Raw genomic sequence first — 21,644 nt, 5'->3', positions numbered from 1 at the left:
TGACTTGTCCAGTATCATCAGTTGGGATTGTAACAGCACACCACCACCTACAAGTTCCTCTCCGAGTCACACACCAACTTGACTTGAAACTGAATTGCTATTCCTTTACTGAGGCTGGGTGAAAATCCTTGCATTCCATAACAGCATTATAGTATACCTATACTATGTGGCTTGCTGCAGTTCAAGAAGGTGACTCACCACCACCTCCTCAAGATCAATTAGGAAGGGGTAATAAATTCCGCCCTTGCTATAGACCAATTTTAATCAAGATTACATTTTAAAATGGTCAGGGTTAAAGGCAGATTTGTAAGGGATATGGGTCAGTAACGGCAGACATTAACTGTTAACATTATTAGCAAATATGGTGATCAGGAAAGGAAACAGATTTGCATTTATATCATGCATTTCACGATGTCAGGATGTCCCAAAGGACTTTTACAGCCAATTAAGTACTTTTGAAGTGTAGTCACCGTTGTAACATGAGAAACATTGCGTTAAAATCGCACCTGAAAGACGGCACCTCCAACATTATGGCAGTCCCTCAATACTGCACTGAGCTGTCAAGTTCTGCTCAAATCTCTGGTATAAGACTTATACCCACAATCTTCTGACTCAGAAGTTGAACGGTTCCCAATTAAGTGACAGCTGTCACAAGAAGGTGACTAGTCAGCACCTGGCTGGAATAGATTCAAGGGAGTAATAGCTGGGTCCCATTGTCAGGGTGCGCTCAGGAGGGGACATGGGAGAAACTAGATATATATGCCAGGACCTGAAGGGTTAAATTACGTGGGCAGGCTGCATAAGCCTGTGTGTGGTCCCTTCAGTTTAGATAGTTGAGGGGTGAAATAATCAAGGTGTTTAAAATAATAAAACAATTTAATGAGCTCGACAGAGAAAAACTATTTCCTCTGTTGGTGGAATCCAGAAGGGGACATATTAAAAATCAGCATTAAGCTATTTAGGAGTGAAATAAGGATGCACTTTTTCATGTAAAGAGTTGTAGAAATCTACAGCTCACTGTCCCAGACAATTGTGGGTGCTGGGTCAATTGAGGTAGATAGATCTTTACTGGGTAAGGGTATCAAGGAATACGGAACAAAGGTAATGGAGATTCAGTTCAGTTATTGTTTAACTGAATGGCAGAACACGTTTGAACTGAAAGGTTAACTTGGGAACATTCAGTTCTCAATCCAGACCATCTCCAAGCATGAAGGGAAATCAGAGGTAATGCTGCTTGAACATGTTCTGTCACTCTAATGCAAAGATGTTTTGAACAAGCATTGATGTTTAAAACCAATTAATGCTACATAATAACCATTAAATAAGGTAAAATGCACTGAGATATTTTGAATGCTCAATGTGCTTATGTATAATGAGGAAAATTGTATTCACCTACCACCTTCCATGATTTCAGTACATCCCAAAATGCTTTTTACTCAATTGAGTTTTTTTCTTTGAAGCATAGTCACTGTTGTAATAGTAAGTAAGTAAAGTTGCCATAGTTCCAGATGACCATAGGCTGCTTTCCCTTTGAGAGGGAGAGCGGGCTGGTGATTTAATCTGAGGATCACCACCCCTCAGGCGAGAGGCAAGGTTGGGAAGATGGGCCTTCATGAATAACCTTAGCCAGTACAGGGACTGAACCCAACTTGTTGGCCTCGCTCTGCATCACGAACCAGCTGTCCAGCCAACTGAACTAAACCGGCCTATGTAATATTGGGAAGTGCACAAGCAAACTTATGCACAGCAAGGTCCCACAAACAACTAGATAAGTGAACTGATAATTAACGATGTTGGTTGTGAAATAATAATTGGCCTGGGCACTAGAGAATCCCACTGCTCCTCATTGAATGGTGTCATGGGGCCTCCTGTTTTGAACAAACATTGTTCTGTAAAATCAAGTAATGCTGCATAATAGCCACAAAATAATTTTATATTTCATTGCTGAAGCTAAACTATGAAACGTCATTACAATTTAAAAAACTATTTAGGAGCGCTATCCAAATTGTGAAATAAAAATTGAAGCCATTCCTATCATACGGTTTGATATTTTAATAACTGCCAATTAGCAAATAGGTTTCAATGACATCGTTTAGCAGTTAAAGTTCTCACCTTAGATTTTGCTGAGTCACTAGTGGCTGAATCTGTAAGAGACAAGAAAAATAGTATTACATTTATATTACACACAGTTTAAGAACACAAATATTCACTGTAATTATGAAGCAAAATTATAATTCGGAAAATTGTATGACTGCAATAGAAAAAGGGCACAGAGTGGAGAATTATAGCTCACTGAGATGAAAAGCAGCACAGACAGCCACCACCATGAAAGTATGCTGTGAAATTGTGGGTAAAACCAGCTCAATGAGAGGGATGGCAAAGGGACCCTGTTCTCTTTTTTAAAAAAAACAGATAATACTAATTAAACATTGGTACATATTAAAACAATTAATTTTTGTATCCATTTGCAGAACTCATTCTTTCATTTTATTGAAAACTAATTGTGATTGTTATGTGCATTATTAATACTAAGGCATTCCTCCTATCCTCTAAATACACTATTTTCCAAGTTACATCCACACAAAGACATGTAAACAGTCTAAGGGGTTTACAACTATAAGATGTCACTCTAAAAGAAACTTTGCACGGATTACTCTCCATAAGGTAAGCAATTGTAAATTGAAAGAAAAATGCACAGAACGCAAATACAAAAAGAATAATCTACTTAATTGTATTTGTATTGAAACTCTTCCAGATAAATCAATTGAGTTCTTTATAATCCATATGGGAGTATCTGAATTTTAAATTTGACAAGAGGGGCATGATGAAATGTAGAATGAAAGCTGCAAAAAGAGAATTACTATGGGCCAACAACTGAGGCTATAAAATTATGAGAGGGGGCAGAAAGGGGCTAGCAAAATTCCAAATTTTTTAAACATTTTTTTTTATTTTAAAGTATATCTCAATATTTTAAAACTATTAGTAGATTAAAACTAGTCCTGCAATTCACATTGCAAGTCTGTTATATACAGACCAAGAGCTAAGCCCCCAGCCACACCCCTTTTGAAACATGGTTTATGCTACATGACTATAAAAACTAATAGACCATACCATGCTATTTCTCCTCAGGGTCTGCTTCAGAAATGATAAGAAACAGCAGAAATACTTTAAGAAAGTAGTATTGGTCTTTTTAAAATAATGGTAACAGCAAATTTACATCACAGACGATAATTTTCCATTTACAAGAAACGGGGGTTTCTGCAGACTAGGCAGCTACAATGAGGGCAACAATCCTCCTCCTTCCTACAGTTCCAGCTGTCCATCAGTGACATCACAGAATCCATCAGTGACATCACAGTGTGATAGACTCCTCCAACTTCGCCTGTTTCAAGATCAGTAGTGTAAATGCTGGAAAAAACCCTTTAACACTCAGACAGGAGCTATGCGACAAAGTTGACAAGTTTGCGAAAAGAACATGCTGGGTTAGTTAGTTTGACAGTGAGTAGGATGACAAGCTCACACTAATGGACAGAAACATCCTCCAAACCAGGCGTAGGTTAATGATACTAAAAGTAAGGTCAGAAGATAAAAAGGCACAGCATAAACTCCAAATTACCACACTAAAGTACAAATGATTGTGCAATTTTAATAACAATTTATAGAATAAGGTCACAAAACCTGCACATGTTGGCATATATAAATTCTCTATTTTTCTGATAATAAATACTCAAGCAGGGGTCACATTACTTGAACCAAACATTTTTAAGTGCATTTAATTATGCGTTGGATAACTTACTTTAAAGAATCACTGCACATCTCATATAACTAAATTAATGAAGCATTTTAAAGTGCCTTAGATTGACATGTTTTGTTTCAATTATTTTAAACCCAGTGAAGTTGTCAGTCCAAAATAAGAGTAATTTGATTCAGTTAAGTTACAACAGGCTGGAGAATGGGCAGAGTGCATTAATAACCCAAGTGCAGATTTGACAACTTAAATCCAGCCCCAGGACATGACAAAAAAGTGATACTGTCCAACTAACACATTCACACATCACAGTTCCACAAATAAAATCAGACAAAAGTACAAAAAACAAGCATCCAGCCATGAAGTCTTAGCTTTATACTTTTCAGATTTTAAAATAAAAGCTAATTTTTCAGATAACATTGCAATAATGATCAATAAAGTATGCCACCATATTCAAAATGAAAATTAAGGTTCTTGAAAACATTTCAGTCCTATGGTTAATAACTTAAAAATGTGCACAGCACACTATATATAGAGATATATAGAAAGTCGATGTTACAGTACTATATAAAGCATTTGTCTTTTAAAAACAAACTGTATTCATGGATAACCAAAAAACATTATAGCTCTGAACACTTAAGTAAATATTTTGAGGTTATAGTTGTTTCACAAAATGCAGCAATTTTTCCCCCACTACAAGTATTTGCAGCTTTGAATGGGCAAATACAAGCATTTCAATCTTGAACTGTCTACTTCTGTAGGAAGCTGGTCAGTAACAATGACACTGTCTGTAACCGGACTCTGCAGTGTCTTGTTCAGGCAGTTACCTGAAACATCTCCCGGAGTAGTTCCTGTTCTCCCAATGTTGGTTAGCAAATGATCTATGTTTGGCACTGGCTGTGTATCAACTGTGCTTTCTTCCTGGACTGGTGTCTACATTCACAAGAGTAAGAAGATCAGAAAGTTGTTTTTCTTTTACTGGAAAAAAAACACACCAGTAACCCAAGTCCAATGAACACTAAACTTCTACATGCGTCAGTATGGAAAAAATGTCATTTACTAGCACATCTTCACCAATGAAATGCCCGAGCCAGGGTCTGAAAAAGGTAGGCTGTTTGTTTTTAATAGTAATAGCTAAACCTTGAATGCTTATTCCACTATGAATAACTAATGAAATTGGTAGCTGGATGGGGTCATGTCTCTCTGGGGCATTCATCGTCCAAAACCCACGTGGCCTTTCCTCAATGTTTTTAAGACAACTTCAACATCTTTGATGAGTTTAGTATTGAATTTTGTAAGCATCAATTCCCTTTTGACAAACAGAACTCTCCCTATAATACGAAGATGAAGGTTAAAGGATGGTAACAAAATACATGATTTCTAACAATTAATAACACATTGCCAATCAGTAGCATAACACCTTTTGCCTAGTTTTGGTAATGCTGTTAAAAATAAGTGTCTGAAAATGAAATGTGTTCTATTGTTTAACTCGATTTTAAGGATAACAGCATTTATTTGTAAAAATGAAAGATACAAATTTAAGATCAAATTTTTTATAAATTGATCAATCAGCCAGAGGATGGCAGTGTGAAGTGGCAAGAGAGCTTTACTGGAATTTGCAATCTATTGTATAAGCTGGATCACCAGTTTGAAAACTCATTCCTTTGGAGTAATAACATTAGTAGAGATACAAGCACAGATATTGAATATCAAACCAAATCAAAATTTGAGGAAATGTGATCACTCTGCCAGACTGAGTGCCATGTGTTAAATCTATCCATTACTTGCAAAAGAATATGCACAAACCCACCTCAAATTCTGATGGTTAAATAGAAATCCACACTGTTATCTACCCTTGATCTCCAAAATATTTCAAATTGTCGTTTTTGAAAAGCTGGCACTGAATTCATCAAAAATACAACTTCTGACTTCCGGGTGCGGCGATGACCAGCTGAGTCGCACGTTTCGGCAGCTCCCTGTGAAACGGACTTTTGGGCTCTTGATAGGAGCCCCAACGGCAATTTTGACGGCTAAAAACACTGTGCGGTAAACCAGAAGGGAATCCCCCTTGGATACGGATGGAAAAAGGAGGAGAGAGTGGCCAGATTGCAGTGGATCCTTTAGAACAGCGGCAAGGAAGGCAAGCAAAAACCAAGATGGCGTCGGAAGGTGGCAGTTTAACATGGGGCCCTGAACAACAAGAGTTCTTGAAATCATGTGTGGAAGAGATCAAAAAGGAAATGAAGAAAGAGCTGTTGGCCCCGATACTACAGGCGATCGAAGGGCTAAAGGAGGAACAAAAGACCCAGGAGCGGGAGCTTCGGGTCGTGAAGGCAAAGGCAGCCGAGAATGAGGACGATATACAGGGCCTGGTGGTGAAGACGGAGACGCAGGAGGCACATCAGAAACGATGTGTGGAAAGGTTGGAGGCACTGGAAAACAACGCAAGGAGGAACAACCTGAGGATTCTTGGTCTTCCTGAAGGTGTGGAGGGAGCGGACGTCGGGGCATATGTGAGCACGATGCTGCACTCGTTAATGGGAGCGGAGGCCCCGGCGGGTCCGTTGGAGGTGGAGGGAGCATACCGAGTGATGGCGCGAGGACCGAGAGCAGGAGAAATTCCCAGAGCCATAGTGGTGAGATTCCTCCGTTTTAAGGATAGAGAAATGGTCCTTAGATGGGCGAAGAAAACTCGGAGCAGTAAATGGGAGAACGCGGTGATCCGCGTTTATCAAGACTGGAGTGCGGAGGTGGCGAGAAGGAGGGCGAGCTTTAATTGGGCCAAGGCGGTGCTTCATAAAAAGAAGATAAAATTTGGAATGCTGCAACCGGCAAGACTGTGGGTCACATATCGAGGGAGGCACCACTACTTTGAGACGGCGGATGAAGCGTGGACTTTTATTGTGGAAGAAAAACTGGAATGAGCGGGTTATTAAAAAGAACGTTCGAACAAAGTGGTGGGGCGAATGTGGGGGGCAAAGAGGGGTTTTATGTACTAATCCTGCGATGTGGTAACTTTTCTCTCTCCCACAGGTGGTGATGGGGGGAGGAGGGGAGGTGGAGGAGATGGGGCGTTGGCCATTGGGGGCGGGGCCAAGGGAGAAGCACGGGCTTGGTTCCCGCGCTATGATAATCATGGCGGGAATAGAGAAGCAGGAAGGAGGGGGCGTCGCACGGTGCGAGCCGAGGTCACGGGGGGAAGCCGAGGTCAGCCAGAGTTTGCTGACTTCTGGGAGCAACATGGGGGGAGTAATTACGCTAGCGGGGGATCTAGCGGGGGGGGGTGGGAGGGGGGAATTACTGGGTTGCTGCTGCTGGGGAGAGGGGGGAGCTGGTATGGGAGAGGATGGGCGGGGGGGCACCGCCTGGGGGAGATACAGCTGCGTGGGAACTGGGTGAGGAGCTGGAAAAAGGTGATGGCTAATCGACAAGGGGGGGGGGTAGGAAGCCCCCCAACTCGGCTGATCACGTGGAACGTGAGAGGGCTGAACGGGCCGATAAAGAGGGCACGGGTACTCGCACACCTTAAGAAACTTAAGGCAGATGTGGTTATGTTACAGGAAACGCACCTGAAACTGATAGACCAGGTTAGGCTACGCAAAGGATGGGTGGGGCAGGTGTTCCATTCGGGGCTAGATGCGAAAAACAGGGGGGTGGCTATATTAGTGGGGAAGCGGGTAACGTTCGAGGCAAAGACTATAGTGGCGGATAACGGGGGCAGATACGTGATGGTGAGTGGCAAACTACAGGGGGAGACAGTGGTTTTGGTAAACGTATATGCCCCGAACTGGGATGATGCCAATTTTATGAGGCGGATGCTAGGACGCATTCCGGACCTAGAGATGGGAAAGCTGATAATGGGGGGAGATTTTAATACGGTGTTGGAACCAGGGCTGGATAGGTCGAAGTCCAGGACTGGAAGGAGGCCGGCAGCAGCCAAGGTGCTTAAAGATTTTATGGAGCAGATGGGAGGTGTAGACCCGTGGAGATTTAGCAGACCTAGGAGTAAGGAGTTCTTGTTTTTCTCCTATGTCCATAAAGTCTACTCGCGAATAGACTTTTTTGTGCTGGGTAGGGCATTGATCCCGAAGGTGAGGGGAACGGAGTATATGGCTATAGCCATTTCGGATCACGCTCCACACTGGGTGGACTTGGAGATAGGGGAGGAAACAGGAGGGCGCCCACCCTGGAGAATGGACATGGGACTAATGGCAGATGAGGGTGTGTGTCTAAGGGTGAGGGGGTGCATTGAAAAGTACTTGGAACTCAATGATAATGGGGAGGTCCAGGTGGGAGTGGTCTGGGAGGCGTTGAAGGCGGTGGTTAGAGGGGAGCTGATATCAATAAGGGCACATAAAGGGAAGCAGGAGAGTAAGGAACGGGAGCGGTTGCTGCAAGAACTTTTGAGGGTGGACAGACAATATGCGGAAGCACCGGAGGAGGGACTGTACAGGGAAAGGCAAAGGCTACATGTAGAATTTGACTTGCTGACTACAGGCACTGCAGAGGCACAATGGAGGAAGGCACAGGGTGTACAGTACGAATATGGGGAGAAGGCGAGCAGGTTGCTGGCACACCAATTGAGGAAAAGGGGAGCAGCGAGGGAAATAGGGGGAGTGAGGGATGAGGAAGGAGAGATGGAGCGGGGAGCGGAGAGAGTGAATGGAGTGTTCAAGACATTTTATAAAAAATTATATGAAGCTCAACACCCGGATGGGAGGGAGAGAATGATGGGCTTCTTGGATCGGCTGGAATTTCCCAAGGTGGAAGAGCAGTAAAGGGTGGGACTGGGAGCACAGATCGAGGTAGAAGAAGTGGTGAAAGGAATTAGGAGCATGCAGGCAGGAAAGGCCCCGGGACCGGATGGATTCCCAGTCGAATTCTATAGAAAATATGTGGACTTGCTCGCCCCGGTACTGACGAGAACCTTTAAATGAGGCAAAGGAAAGGGGACAACTGCCCCCGACTATGTCTGAAGCAACGATATCGCTTCTCTTAAAGAAGGAAAAGGACCCGCTACAATGCGGGTCCTATAGACCTATTTCCCTCCTAAATGTAGATGCCAAGGTCCTGGCCAAGGTAATGGCAATGAGAATAGAGGAATGTGTCCTGGGGGTGGTCCACGAGGACCAAACTGGGTTTGTGAAGGGGAGACAGCTGAACACGAATATACGGAGGTTGTTAGGGGTAATGATGATGGCCCCACCAGAGGGAGAAACGGAGATAGTAGTAGCGATGGATGCCGAGAAAGCATTTGATAGAGTGGAGTGGGATTATTTGTGGGAGGTGTTGAGGAGATTTGGTTTTGGAGAGGGGTATGTTAGATGGGTGCAGCTGTTGTATAGGGCCCCAGTGGCGAGCGTGGTCACGAATGGACGGGGATCTGCATATTTTCGGCTCCATAGAGGGACAAGGCAGGGATGCCCTCTGTCCCCATTATTGTTTGCACTGGCGATTGAGCCCCTGGCGATAGCGTTGAGGGGTTCCAAGAAGTGGAGGGGAGTACTTAGGGGAGGAGAAGAGCACCGGGTATCTTTGTATGCGGACGATTTGCTACTATACGTGGCGGACCCGGCGGAGGGGATGCCAGAAATAATGCGGATACTTGGGGAGTTTGGGGATTTTTCAGGGTATAAATTGAACATGGGGAAAAGTGAGTTGTTTGTGGTGCATCCAGGGGAGCAGAGTAGAGAAATAGAGGACCTACCGTTGAGGAAGGTAACAAGGGACTTTCGTTACCTGGGGATCCAGATAGCTAAGAATTGGGGCACATTGCATAGGTTAAATTTAACGCGGTTGGTGGAACAGATGGAGGAGGATTTCAAGAGATGGGATATGGTATCCCTGTCAATGGCAGGGAGGGTGCAGGCGGTTAAGATGGTGGTCCTCCCGAGATTCCTCTTTGTGTTTCAGTGCCTCCCGGTGGTGATCACGAAGGCTTTTTTTAAAAGGATTGAAAAGAGCATCATGGGTTTTGTGTGGGCCGGGAAGACCCCGAGAGTGAGGAAGGGATTCTTACAGCGTAGCAGGGATAGGGGGGGGCTGGCACTACCGAGCCTAAGTGAGTATTATTTGGCCGCTAATATTTCAATGGTGAGTAAGTGGATGGGAGAGGAGGAGGGAGTGGCGTGGAAGAGATTAGAGAGGGCGTCCTGTAGGGGGACTAGCCTACAGGCTATGGTGACAGCCCCATTGCCGTTCTCACCGAGGAACTACACCACAAGCCCGGTGGTGGTGGCTACACTGAAGATTTGGGGACAGTGGAGACAGCATAGGGGAAAGACTGGAGCCTTGGGGGGGTCCCCGATAAGAAACAACCATAGGTTTGCCCCGGGGGGAATGGATGGGGGATATGGAATGTGGCAAAGAGCAGGAATAACGCAACTGAAAGATCTGTTTGTGGATGGGAAGTTTGCGAGTCTGGGAGCGCTGACCGAGAAATATGGGTTGCCCCAAGGGAATGCATTCAGGTATATGCAACTGAGGGCTTTTGCGAGGCAACAGGTGAGGGAATTCCCGCAGCTCCCGACACAAGAGGTGCAGGACAGAGTGATCTCAAAGACATGGATGGGGGATGGTAAGGTGTCAGATATATATAGGGAAATGAGGGACGAAGGGGAGACTATGGTAGATGAACTAAAAGGGAAATGGGAAGAAGAGCTGGGGGAGGAGATCGAGGAGGGGCTGTGGGCAGATGCCCTAAGCAGGGTAAACTCGTCGTCCTCGTGTGCCAGGCTAAGCCTGATTCAGTTTAAGGTATTACACAGGGCACATATGACTGGAGCACGGCTCAGTAAATTTTTTGGGGTGGAGGATAGGTGTGCGAGGTGCTCGAGAAGCCCAGCGAATCATACCCATATGTTTTGGTCATGCCCGGCACTACAGAGGTTTTGGATGGGGGTGACAAAGGTGCTTTCAAAAGTAGTAGGAGTCCGGGTCGAACCAAGCTGGGGGTTGGCTATATTTGGGGTTGCACAAGAGCCGGGAGTGCAGGAGGCGAGAGAGGCCGATGTTTTGGCCTTTGCGTCCCTAGTAGCCCGGCGCAGGATATTGCTAATGTGGAAAGAAGCCAAGCCCCCGGGGGTGGAGACCTGGATAAATGACATGGCGGGGTTTATAAAGCTAGAGCGGATTAAGTTCGTCCTAAGGGGGTCGGCTCAAGGGTTCACCAGGCGGTGGCAACCGTTCGTCGAATACCTCGCAGAAAGATAGACGGAATGGGAAAAAGAAGGCAGCAGCAGCAGCCCAGGATCGGGGGGGGGGGGGGGGGGGGGGGGGGAGGAGGAACCAGAAGGACTCTCAGGATTGTTAATATATACTGTATAGTATGTATAGGTCGTTGCTACAGATAATTATATATTGGACTGTTAAATTATATTTTTGGAGAGTGTTACTTGTGACAAGGCAGTTGCCAATTAGGGCTAGTTTTCATTTTTGTATTTATTATTTATTCATTTTTTGTTTATAAAATAGGTCATTGTTATTTGTGTTGTTATAATATTGTGTAAAGGATGCACAATGTACTGTGTTGGTTGACCAAAAATTTTCAATAAAATATTTAATAAAAAAAAAAAATACAACTTCTCCAGCCCAGATGTATCAATTGCATCAAGTTCAATATTTATTAATTCTTCCTCCTTTCCATGTAGGAGATCAGAGTGGTGATTCTAATCGCTAGGTTGGAAGGACTGGTTCTAATACTGAAAGCAATCATGCCTTTTCAGCATACCATTTATAAGATCTATTAGCCTGCAAGAGTCTTGACAGTTTGCATGGTGACAATGACGCACTGAATATTCAGCTTTACCAACACCAGTAGTCTCTAGGAAGCTAGACAGTAAGAAGGATTGATGTGCTATTTCTCAACCAGCTCACCAATGCTTTGTCTTGGTTGGGGAATAATTTAAGATTTAACATGGCATTTGCGATTATTTACTGGTGCTAAAGTATTGGGCTGATTACAAGGCACTGATACAGTTGTGACTTTTAAGATGGTGGCTAAAAGTATATAGCCATAATTATTTACCATTCCTCTCCAACCTCCAATGTATGGGTTTTATTTTAGAATCATATTTGCTCCTTTCTCTAAACTCAATGTTGGGTATGCTACAAGTAGCATTAAAAATGCACTCCTTAAAAAGGTGCTTTATGATTTTGCCGAGAACTGAAGCACTTGAATAATTTAACTTTATTATAATTATTATAAATTTTATCTGCTTCAGCTGATTTTGTATCCTTTAATTAGTTTCAATAATATTCATGAATCACAGGTATCCATTTAAAAGTCAATATATGAAATGAAGTTAGAGAAATTCGCAGGATCCAGGAGATCCCCTCTCTCCTCTTCCTCTAAATTGGGAGAGGTTTTCTGTACCTAATTCAGAATTTAAATGCAGAATCAGTCACAAAAACAACAGAGAACTCTCCAAAACGTGAAAGGCAAGAATCAAATTCTTCCAATATAATGACAGTCTGTTAAAAGAGCTTACTTTTCTCTCACAGTGAAGCACATACATTTATAATTTATACTGATGGCGAAAGATGAAAGCATGGCTTAAAAATATGCAGCAAGGGATTTCATTTGGATTTCAGCTGGTAACGCATGGAGGAGAACAAACAAATTTTAGTCGTCCCTTAAATATCACAATTTATTATTTATTCACATTGAGTAAAACTCGTTTTACTAGGCATCTATAATTTTCATATAAATAATGCAGATATCAAGAGTTAATAAAACCTTTCCTCATCCTTTTGCTTTACACAAAACCAGCATTACAAAATAGATGATATTGCATTTAAAGGTGCAAGTTTAATATCGGGGGGCAGTATTAATATCTTTTAGTTGTTTGTCGGACAGAAATTTGAAGAACAAAAAAATGTCGTAGTTTTTCATCTTGCACTCCCCAGGACATTTACAAGAATACCAAATGTAAAGGGTTATTTCCTTTACATTTGTTATGCTTGTGAATGCCCTGATAAGAATAAGACAAAAAACTTTTGATGTCTGTTTTTTCAACGATAAGTAATATCTTTCTGGAATGGAGAACCCATCCAAATTTGGAATATTAACTGTAACAGATGCCTCTTTAACTTTTCTAGCAGTTTCACTTTAGGAGTCATTATCTCAACAAACAATAGCATTGCACCTTTGAATTTCCAGCAGATCTTTTATTTTTTGATCTCATTTATTTTAAATTGACTAATTTGCATAATATTAAACCAGCAAATTTCAACAGCATAGGATTTTAACCTTGTAAATGCAGGTGTTGGGGGAGCAGTGTGCGTGTGTGTATGTTCTGTTAAAAACTACAACAAAATAAACTTATGTATAATAAAAAAATATATTAACACATCGGAAAATCACCCGGAAATGTTACTAAAACCATCATTATCATAGGTAAGGATACTGAATGAGATTGACATCAGTTCCAGTTTGGTCTGTTGTACATCTTTAGGTATGCCTTGAAATTATTGCTACTTACGGTTGCATTTTCATCACCACCTTCAGTGAAAAACCAGTCATACTGAAAAAGGAAATCAATTTTTGTTGCAATTTATTTGCTGATTCAAACAAATGATCTTCAGAAAATGCCAATTGTAACATGCAGCAAAACAAATAAACAAAACATACATGTTGTATGAGCGTTTCCACTATTTTGTATTGATCTGGCATGTGGGTAACCATGTGCATCATGTTGTCTTCCGATGTTCTGACAAGGGTTGGACCAAATACAATTGCCAGATTCCTGGGCTCCATCTGAGGGCACAACAGTTTTACATCTTTCAAAGCAACAAGCTACATGAAAGCACTATATGGCAATATCATAGCACACTGACTTCATGCTGTGATTAATGATGGGCAATACTGCTGTCACCGAACACATTTCTCAATTACAATTTCATTAGAAACAATGAATTACAATGATATACCTAGATATATGCTGTGACATTACAAATTGAGTTACTAACAAACAAATTAATGTCTTGGTCATCATTTCAGATTTTAAATATTAACTTCTTGCTGTTCTTCAGAATTAGTATTGACCGCTTCAAGTCAAAACCTTATTTTTTTGGAGGTAAACTGACTAACCCCCACCTTTCCTAATTTTCACTTAATGTTTAAAAATATACAAAGCATTCAAAGTACTGATGGAATTTGAGTAGAAATACCTTATTTTTTTCAGAGTTTTCTGCTACTGTTTTCAGATGTGCCGACAGAAATTTTAGTGTTTCATAGTGATGATCTGGCAAATCACGGATCTAAAACAGTTTTAGAAGCAACAAAAAATTAGTATTTAGACAACAAGTTTAATATTAACTTTACAAATTATAGATTTATAACTGTCATGGATGAGAATTACCAATTTTTTTAAGGTCCTGAGTCTATCGACTGGATCCTCTTTTCTGTTGGCATCTATGAAGTCAGCATATTTGTCTAGAAACACAAATTGTTTTAGAATATCAATTCTAAATATAGTGAAATTGGTAACTTAATGCCGAAGACAATGGGTGGAATTTTAACTCCCAGCACCACTGGCAGGATGTTTCGCGGACGTGGCTCGCCCTTGGCCCGTGGCAACAACGTTTGGTCCTGCCACTGTCAACAGAGTTTCCCATTGTATGAACCCCCCCAACCACCAGGAAACACGCAGCAGAGGTTTGCTGTCGGCGGAACCGAAGATCCCGCCAACGGTAACGGCTGGAAATTGCCAGCCAATATTTCCATAAATATGCATTATTTGGAGAATTCTACTATTTTGAAATTGGCATGCAATGATATATAGTAAATAGGAATTGCTAAGCATACCAAAACACATGCATTGTACACCGGCTGTATGTTCATTGGAGAGACTCCAACAGTGTGAACCAGATTTTTAAAAACTCAGTTGAAACAACCACCATACCAATTTTTAAGTAAATTAAAATTAAGCTCAAATTGTATGGTTAACAAATTAATTGTATTCTGAAAGCAAAGACCATCTGAATGACCCATCAGTTAAAGTGCTGCATTGTCTGCTTAAGTGTGAGCCTCACCTGAACCTGATGGCATACTTAGAACATAGAACGATACAGCGCAGTACAGGCCCTTCGGCCCACGATGTTGCACCGAAACAAAAGCCATCTAACCTACACTATGCCATTATCATCCATATGTTTATCCAATAAACTTTTAAATACCCTCAATGTTGGCGAGTTCACTACTGTAGCAGGTAGGGCATTCCACGGCCTCACTACTCTTTGCGTAAAGAACCTACCTCTGACCTCTGTCCTATATCTATTACCCCTCAGTTTAAAGCTATGTCCCCTCGTGCCAGCCATTTCCATCCACGGGAGAAGGCTCTCACTGTCCACCCTATCTCACCCCCTGATCATTTTGTATGCCTCTATTAAGTCTCCTCTTAACCTTCTTCTCTCCAACGAAAACAACCTCAAGTCCATCAGCCTTTCCTCATAAGATTTTCCCTCCATACCAGGCAACATCCTGGTAAATCTCCTTTGCACCCGCTCCAAAGCCTCCACGTCCTTCCTATAATGCGGTGACCAGAACTGTACGCAATACTCCAAATGCAGCCGTACCAGAGTTCTGTACAGCTGCAACATGACCTCCTGACTCCGGAACTCAATCCCTCTACCAATAAAGGCCAACGCTCCATAGGCCTTCTTCACAACCCTATCAACCTGGGTGGCAACTTTCAGGGATCTATGTACATGGACACCTAGATCCCTCTGCTCATCCACACTTCCAAGAACTTTACCATTAGCCAAATATTCCGCATTCCTGTTATTCCTTCCAAAGTGAATCACCTCACACTTCTCTACATTAAACTCCATTTGCCACCTCTCAGCCCAGCTCTGCAGCTTATCTATATCCCTCTGTAACCTGCTATATCCTTCCACACTATCGACAACACCACCGACTTTAGTATCGTCTGCAAATTTACTCACCCACCCTTCTGCGCCTTCCTCTAGGTCATTGATAACAATGACAAACAGCAACGGCTCCAGGACAGATCCTTGTGGTACTCCACTTGTAACTGAACTCCATTCTGAACATTTCCCATCAACCACCACCCTCTGTCTTCTTTCAGCTAGCCAATTTCTGATCCACATCTCTAAATCACCCTCAATCCCCAGCCTCCGTATTTTCTGCAATAGCCTACCGTGGGGAACCTTATCAAGCGCTTTGCTGAAATCCATATTCACCACATCAACTGCTCAACCCTCGTCTACCTGTTCAGTCACCTTCTCAAAGAACTCGATAAGGTTTGTGAGGCATGACCTACCCTTCACAAAGCCATGCTGACTATCCCTGATCATATTATTCCTATCTAGATGATTATAAATCTTGTCTCTTATAATCCCCTCCAAGACTTTACCCACTACAGACGTGAGGCTCACCGGTCTATAGTTGCCGGGGTTGTCTCTGATCCCCTTTTTGAACAAAAGGACCACATTTGCTATCCTCCAGTCCTCTGGCACTATTCCTGTAGCCAATGATGACACAAAAATCAAAGCCAAAGGTCCAGCAATCTCTTCCCTGGCCTCCCAGAGAATCCTAGGATAAATCCCATCAGGACCCGGGGACTTATCTATTTTCAGCCTGTCCAGAATTGCCAACACCTCTTCCCTACGTACCTCAATGCCATCTATTCTATTAGCCTGGGTCTCAGCATTCTCCTCCACAACATTATCTTTTTCCTGAGTGAATACTGACGAAAAATATTCATTTAGTATCTCACCTATCTCTTCAGACTCCACACACAACTTCCCATCCCTGTCCTTGACTGGTCCTACTCTTTCCCTAGTCATTCGCTTATTCCTGACATACCTATAGAAAGCTTTTGGGTTTTCCTTGATCCTACCTGCCAAATACTTCTCATGTCCCCTCCTTGCTCGTCTTAGCTCTCTCTTTAGATCCTTCCTCGCTACCTTGTAACTATCCATCGCCCCAACTGAAACTTCACACCTCATCTTCACATAGGCCTCCTTCTTCCTCTTAACAAGAGATTCCACTTCTTTGGTAAACCACGGTTCCCTCGCTCGACGCCTTCCTCCCTGCCTGACCGGTACATACTTATCAAGAAATTAAAATAATTTTTAAATGGGGCTTTCTGTAGCTTAACTATTAAAAGAGTATAGTCTTCTAACTTATTTCAGATTTTCAAGGACCTCACCAAAATGAAGATTCCACCATACCTAGATAGTGGTCCATTATTTAAAAAAAAGGTAGCTAACCTTTCATTAATACAGAATGCGACGGAAAACAAATACACAGTGAACATATGAAAAGACGGAGAGGACAAGTCTGACTGATCCATCAAACAGCAATTAAACGTTATGGGCAAAATTTAATGTAATTGAACTTCCGGTGGCGGCCATGGTGTGTGTGGTCGCACAAAGGGCCGCTCCTGATTGAAGGCATAGAAAAGAGCTCTTTTTACCCCAAACTGGGTGCAACTTCGACAGAAACGTGTAGCTAAATATCGAGAAGATCCCCCCGGGAGTGGTATGTCTGCTGGTTACCAAACCCAGCAGAAGGTGAAAGACGTGGCCAAGGAGTTGAAAGTGACCTGTGCTGCAGCAGCTGGTGGAAAGACGGTGGAGAGGGAAGGGTCAGTGCAAGTAGCAAAGTCACAGATGGAACAGTTGATGGCCTTCATCAAGGAAGAGTTCCGCCAGTAGAGGAAGGAGATGCAGGAGGATCGCTCGAACGTCATCGATGAGGCTGTGGCACCCCTGAAGGGCTCGATGGAGAGAGTGGAGAAATGTTTGGAGGGGCTGGGGTCGCAGATCCGAGAGATTGAGAGGGTGATGTCGGACCACAGCAATCGGGTGGTGGCATTGGAGGTTGAGGTGGGGCTCTTAGGAGACCTTTGTAAGACTCTGAAAGCAAAGGTGGAGGAGCAGGAAAATAGATCGAGACGGCAGAATCTGCGGATAGTGGGCCTGCCTGGAGTGGAAGGTGCGAGGGCAACGAGGTTTGTTTCAAGGATGCTGGTGGTGGAGGGGGTTCTGGATAAGGTCCCTGATGTGGACAGAGCACACTGGTCTCAGAGGCAGAAGCCTAGAGTGGGGGAGCCGCCGTGGGCGGTGATCGGGAGGCTCCATAAGTTTGTGGAGAAATAAAAGATTCTGTGGTGGGTCAGGGAGAAACACAACTGTGAATGGGAGGGGAACAAGGTCCAAATAAATCATGACTTTGGAGCTGAGCTGGTAGAATAGCGTGCGGGGTTCAACAAAGCCAAGGCGATGCTATATCGACGGTGGATCAGTTTTGGGGTGCTGTACCCAGCAAAACTCTGGGTGACGTATGAAGGCCGGGAATACTATTTTGAGACCCCAGAAGCGGCCAATGACTTTATCTTTTTTAAAAAAAATATATTTTATTGAAACTTTTCAAACAGAAATTATCTGTTTTTACAACTTAATAAAGGAATATACATTAAAAGTTATTTAAATAATATATTAAACTAACAACAAATGAAAAAAGAGATAAACCAAAAAGCAAATATCAACAACTGGCAAAAAACAAAAACACGGAATAATCCCCCCCCCCCGGTTGCTGCTGCTGTCTTTTCTGTTTTTCCATTATCGTTCCGCGAGATAGTCAAGGAACGGTTGCCACCGCCTGGTGAACCCGAGCCGATCCTCTTAACGCATATTTTATTTGTTCCAGTCTTATGAACCCTGCCATGTCGTTTATCCAGGCCTCCACGCCCGGGGGCTTCGCTTCCTTCCACACAAGTAGAATCCTTCGCCGGGCTACTAGGGACGCAAAGGCCAAGACGTCGGCCTCTTTCGCCTCCTGCACTCCCGGTTCTTCTGCAACCCCAAATATAGCTAACCCCAGCCTGGTTTGACCCGGACCCCCACCACCTTTGAAATCACTCTTGCCACACCCTCCCAGAACTCATGCAGTGTCGGACACGACCAGAACATGAGTGTGGTTCGCCGGACTTCCTGAGCACCTTCCACATCTATCCTCCACCCCGAAAAACCTGCTCAGTCTTGCTCCCGTCATATGCGCTCTGTGTAGAACCTTAAATTGAATCAGGCTAAGCCTGGCACACGAGGACGAAAAATTTACCCTACTTAGGGCATCTGCCCACAGCCCCTCCTCGATCTCTACCCCCAGCTCCTCTTCCCATTTTCCCTTCAGCTCCTCTACCATCGCCTCCCCCTCGTCTCTCATCTCCCTGTATATTTCGGACACTTTACCTTCTCCAACCCATGCCCCCGAAATCACTCTATCCTGGATCCCTTGTGTCGGGAGCTGCGGAAATTCCTCACCTGTTGCCTCGTAAATGCCCTCACTTGCATGTATCGGAAAGCATTCCCTGGTGGCAGCTTATATTTTTCTTCCAATGCTCCCAGACTCGCAAACGTCCCGTCTACAAACAGGTCCTTCAGCTTCCTAATTCCTGGTCGCTGCCAACATTGAAATCCCCCATCTATCCTCCCCGGGACGAACCTGTGGTTATTCCTTATCGGGGACCACACCGAGGCACCCGTCACTCCCCTGTGTCGTCTCCACTGCCCCCAGATCTTCAAGGTCGCCACCACCACTGGGTTTGTGGTGTACCTTTTCGGGGAGAACGGCAGCGGCGCCGTCACCAGCGCTTTTAGACTCGTTCCCTTACAGGACGCCATCTCCAACTTTTTCCATGCCGCACCTTCTTCTTCCCTCATCCACTTACAGACCATCGACACATTAGCGGCCCAATAGTAGTCACTCAGACTCGGCAATGCCAATCCCCCTCTGTTCCTACTGCGCTGCAGGAACCCCCTCTTTACCCTCGGGGTCTTTCCCGCCCACACAAAGCCCATAATACTCCTGTTTTTTTTTTTTGAAAAAGGCCTTTGTAATCAGGATGGGGAGGCACTGAAACACGAAAAGAAACCTCGGGAGGACCACCATTTTAACCACCTGTACTCTGCCCACCAATGACAAGGGCACCATATCCCACCTCTTAAAGTCCTCCTCCATCTGCTCTACCAATCGCGTCAGGTTAAGTTTATGTAGGGTTCCCCAGTTCCTGGCCACCTGAATCCCCAGGTATCGAAAGTTCCTTGCCACTCTCCTCAACGGCAGACCATCTATCCCCCTGCCCTGTTCCCCGGGGTGCATCACAAAAAGCTTACTCTTTCCCATTATTTAATTTGTATCCCGAGAACTCTCCAAACTCCGAGTATCTGCATTACCTCTGGCATTCCCTCTACCGGGTTCACCACATATAGCAGTAAGTTATCTGCATATAATGACACTTGATGTTCCTCTCCCCCTCTAAGCACCCCCCTCCACCTCTTAAGAGTCCCTCAGCGCTATGGCCAATGGTTCAATTGCCAACACGAACAGTAACGGGGACAGGGGGCACCCTTGTCTTGTACCCCTATGTAATCAAAAGTATCCCGATCTTTGCCTGTTTGTAACGACGCTTGCCACCGGGGCCCCGTACAAGAGTCTAACCCATCTAATGAACCCCTCCCCGAACCCAAATCTCTTCAGCACCTCCCACAGATAGTCCCACTCCACCCTATCGAATGCCTTCTCTGCATCCATCGCCACCACTATCTCTGCCTCCCCCTCCGGTGGGGGCATCATCATCACCCTCAGCAGCCTTCGTACATTGGCATTCAATTGTCTCCCCTTTACAAACCCTGTCTGCTCGTCATGTACCACCCCTGGGACACAATCCTCTATCCTTGTCGCCATCACTTTGGCCAGCAGTTTGGCGTCTACCTTTAGGAGGGAGATGGGCCTGTATGACCCGCACTGCAGCCGGTCTTTGTCTCGTTTCAGAATTAGTGATATCGTCGCCTCCGACATTGTCGGGGGTAATATCCCCCTTTCCTTAGCCTCATTAAAGGTTCTCGCCAAGGGCGGGGCCAGCAGGTCCACATACTTCCTATAAAATTCCACCGGGAACCCGTCTGGTCCCGGGGCCTTCCCTGCTTGCATGTTCCCTATTTCTTTGATCACCTCATCCACCTCAATCTGCGCCCCCAGACCTACCACCTCCTGAACCTCCACCCTCGGGAACTCTAGCTGATCCAAAAAGTGTATCATTCCTTCTTTCCCTCCAGGGGTTGGGACTTGTACAGCCTCTCATAAAATGTGTTGAACACCTCGTTCACTTTCCCTATTCTCTGCTCCACCTTTCCCGTTTCGTCCCTAACTCCTCCGATCTCTCTCGCCGCTCCCCTCTTCCGAAGTTGTTGGGCCAGCAGCCGGCTCGCCTTTTCCCCATATTCATACTGTATCCCCTGTGCCTTCCTCCACTGTGTCTCTGCCTCTCCAGTGGTCAGCAGGTCAAACTTAGTCTGTAATCTTCGTCTCTCCCTGTATAGCCCTTCGTCTGGGGCCTCCACATACTTCTTATCCACCCTCAAAATTTCCCCCACTAATCTCTCTCTTTCTTTACCCTCTTGTTTCCCCTTGTGGGCTCTGATGGAAATCAGCTCTCCTCTAACCACCGCCTTCAGCGCTTCCCATACTACCCCCACCTGGACCTCCCCATCGTCATTGACCTCCAGGTATCTTTCGATACATCCCCTCACCCTTCCGCATACCCCCTCGTCCGCCAGTAGTCCCATGTCCAATCGCCAGAGTGGGCGCTGCTCCCTTTCCTCTCCCAGTTCCAGATCCACCCAATGCGGGGCGTGGTCTGACACGGCTATAGACGAGTACTCCGTTCCTGCCACCTTCGGGATCAGTGCCCTTCCCAAAACAAAAAAGTCTATCCGGGAGTATACCTTATGGACGTGGGAGAAAAAGGAAAACTCTTTACCCATCGGTCTGGCGAATGCCCACGGATCTATTCCCCCATTTGTTCCATAAATCCCTTAAGCACCTTGGCCGCTGCTGGCCTTCTCCCGGTCCTGGATCTGGACCGGT

The 21,644-nt window shown here is 44.4% G+C and overlaps 1 protein-coding gene across 10 annotated transcripts in view; it reads right to left on the bottom strand.

The window, feature by feature from the left end:
• The window catches only part of arhgap21a (Rho GTPase activating protein 21a), a 312,775-nt gene that overhangs the window by 10,969 nt on the left and 280,162 nt on the right, over positions 1-21,644 (bottom strand). For 8 of the 10 annotated variants that reach the window (XM_072508459.1, XM_072508458.1, XM_072508460.1 and 5 more), the window contains 6 exons: positions 14,110-14,183; positions 13,919-14,008; positions 13,380-13,505; positions 13,231-13,272; positions 4,576-4,681; positions 2,113-2,144 (listed from right to left, as the gene is read on the bottom strand). In XM_072508459.1, coding sequence (XP_072364560.1) covers positions 2,113-2,144; positions 4,576-4,681; positions 13,231-13,272; positions 13,380-13,505; positions 13,919-14,008; positions 14,110-14,183 — 470 coding nt within the window. Of the gene's footprint in view, positions 1-2,112; positions 2,145-3,111; positions 3,383-4,575; positions 4,682-13,230; positions 13,273-13,379; positions 13,506-13,918; positions 14,009-14,109; positions 14,184-21,644 lie in introns of all 10 variants that reach the window. The other 2 variants (XR_011947721.1, XM_072508463.1) reach the window with 2 other exon arrangements.

Source organism: Scyliorhinus torazame, chromosome 6, assembly GCF_047496885.1.
Source record: "Scyliorhinus torazame isolate Kashiwa2021f chromosome 6, sScyTor2.1, whole genome shotgun sequence".
Classification (NCBI taxonomy): Eukaryota; Metazoa; Chordata; class Chondrichthyes; order Carcharhiniformes; family Scyliorhinidae; genus Scyliorhinus; species Scyliorhinus torazame.
The sequence above is the reverse complement of the archived record's forward strand: the minus strand, read 5'-3'. Positions and strand labels throughout refer to the sequence as shown.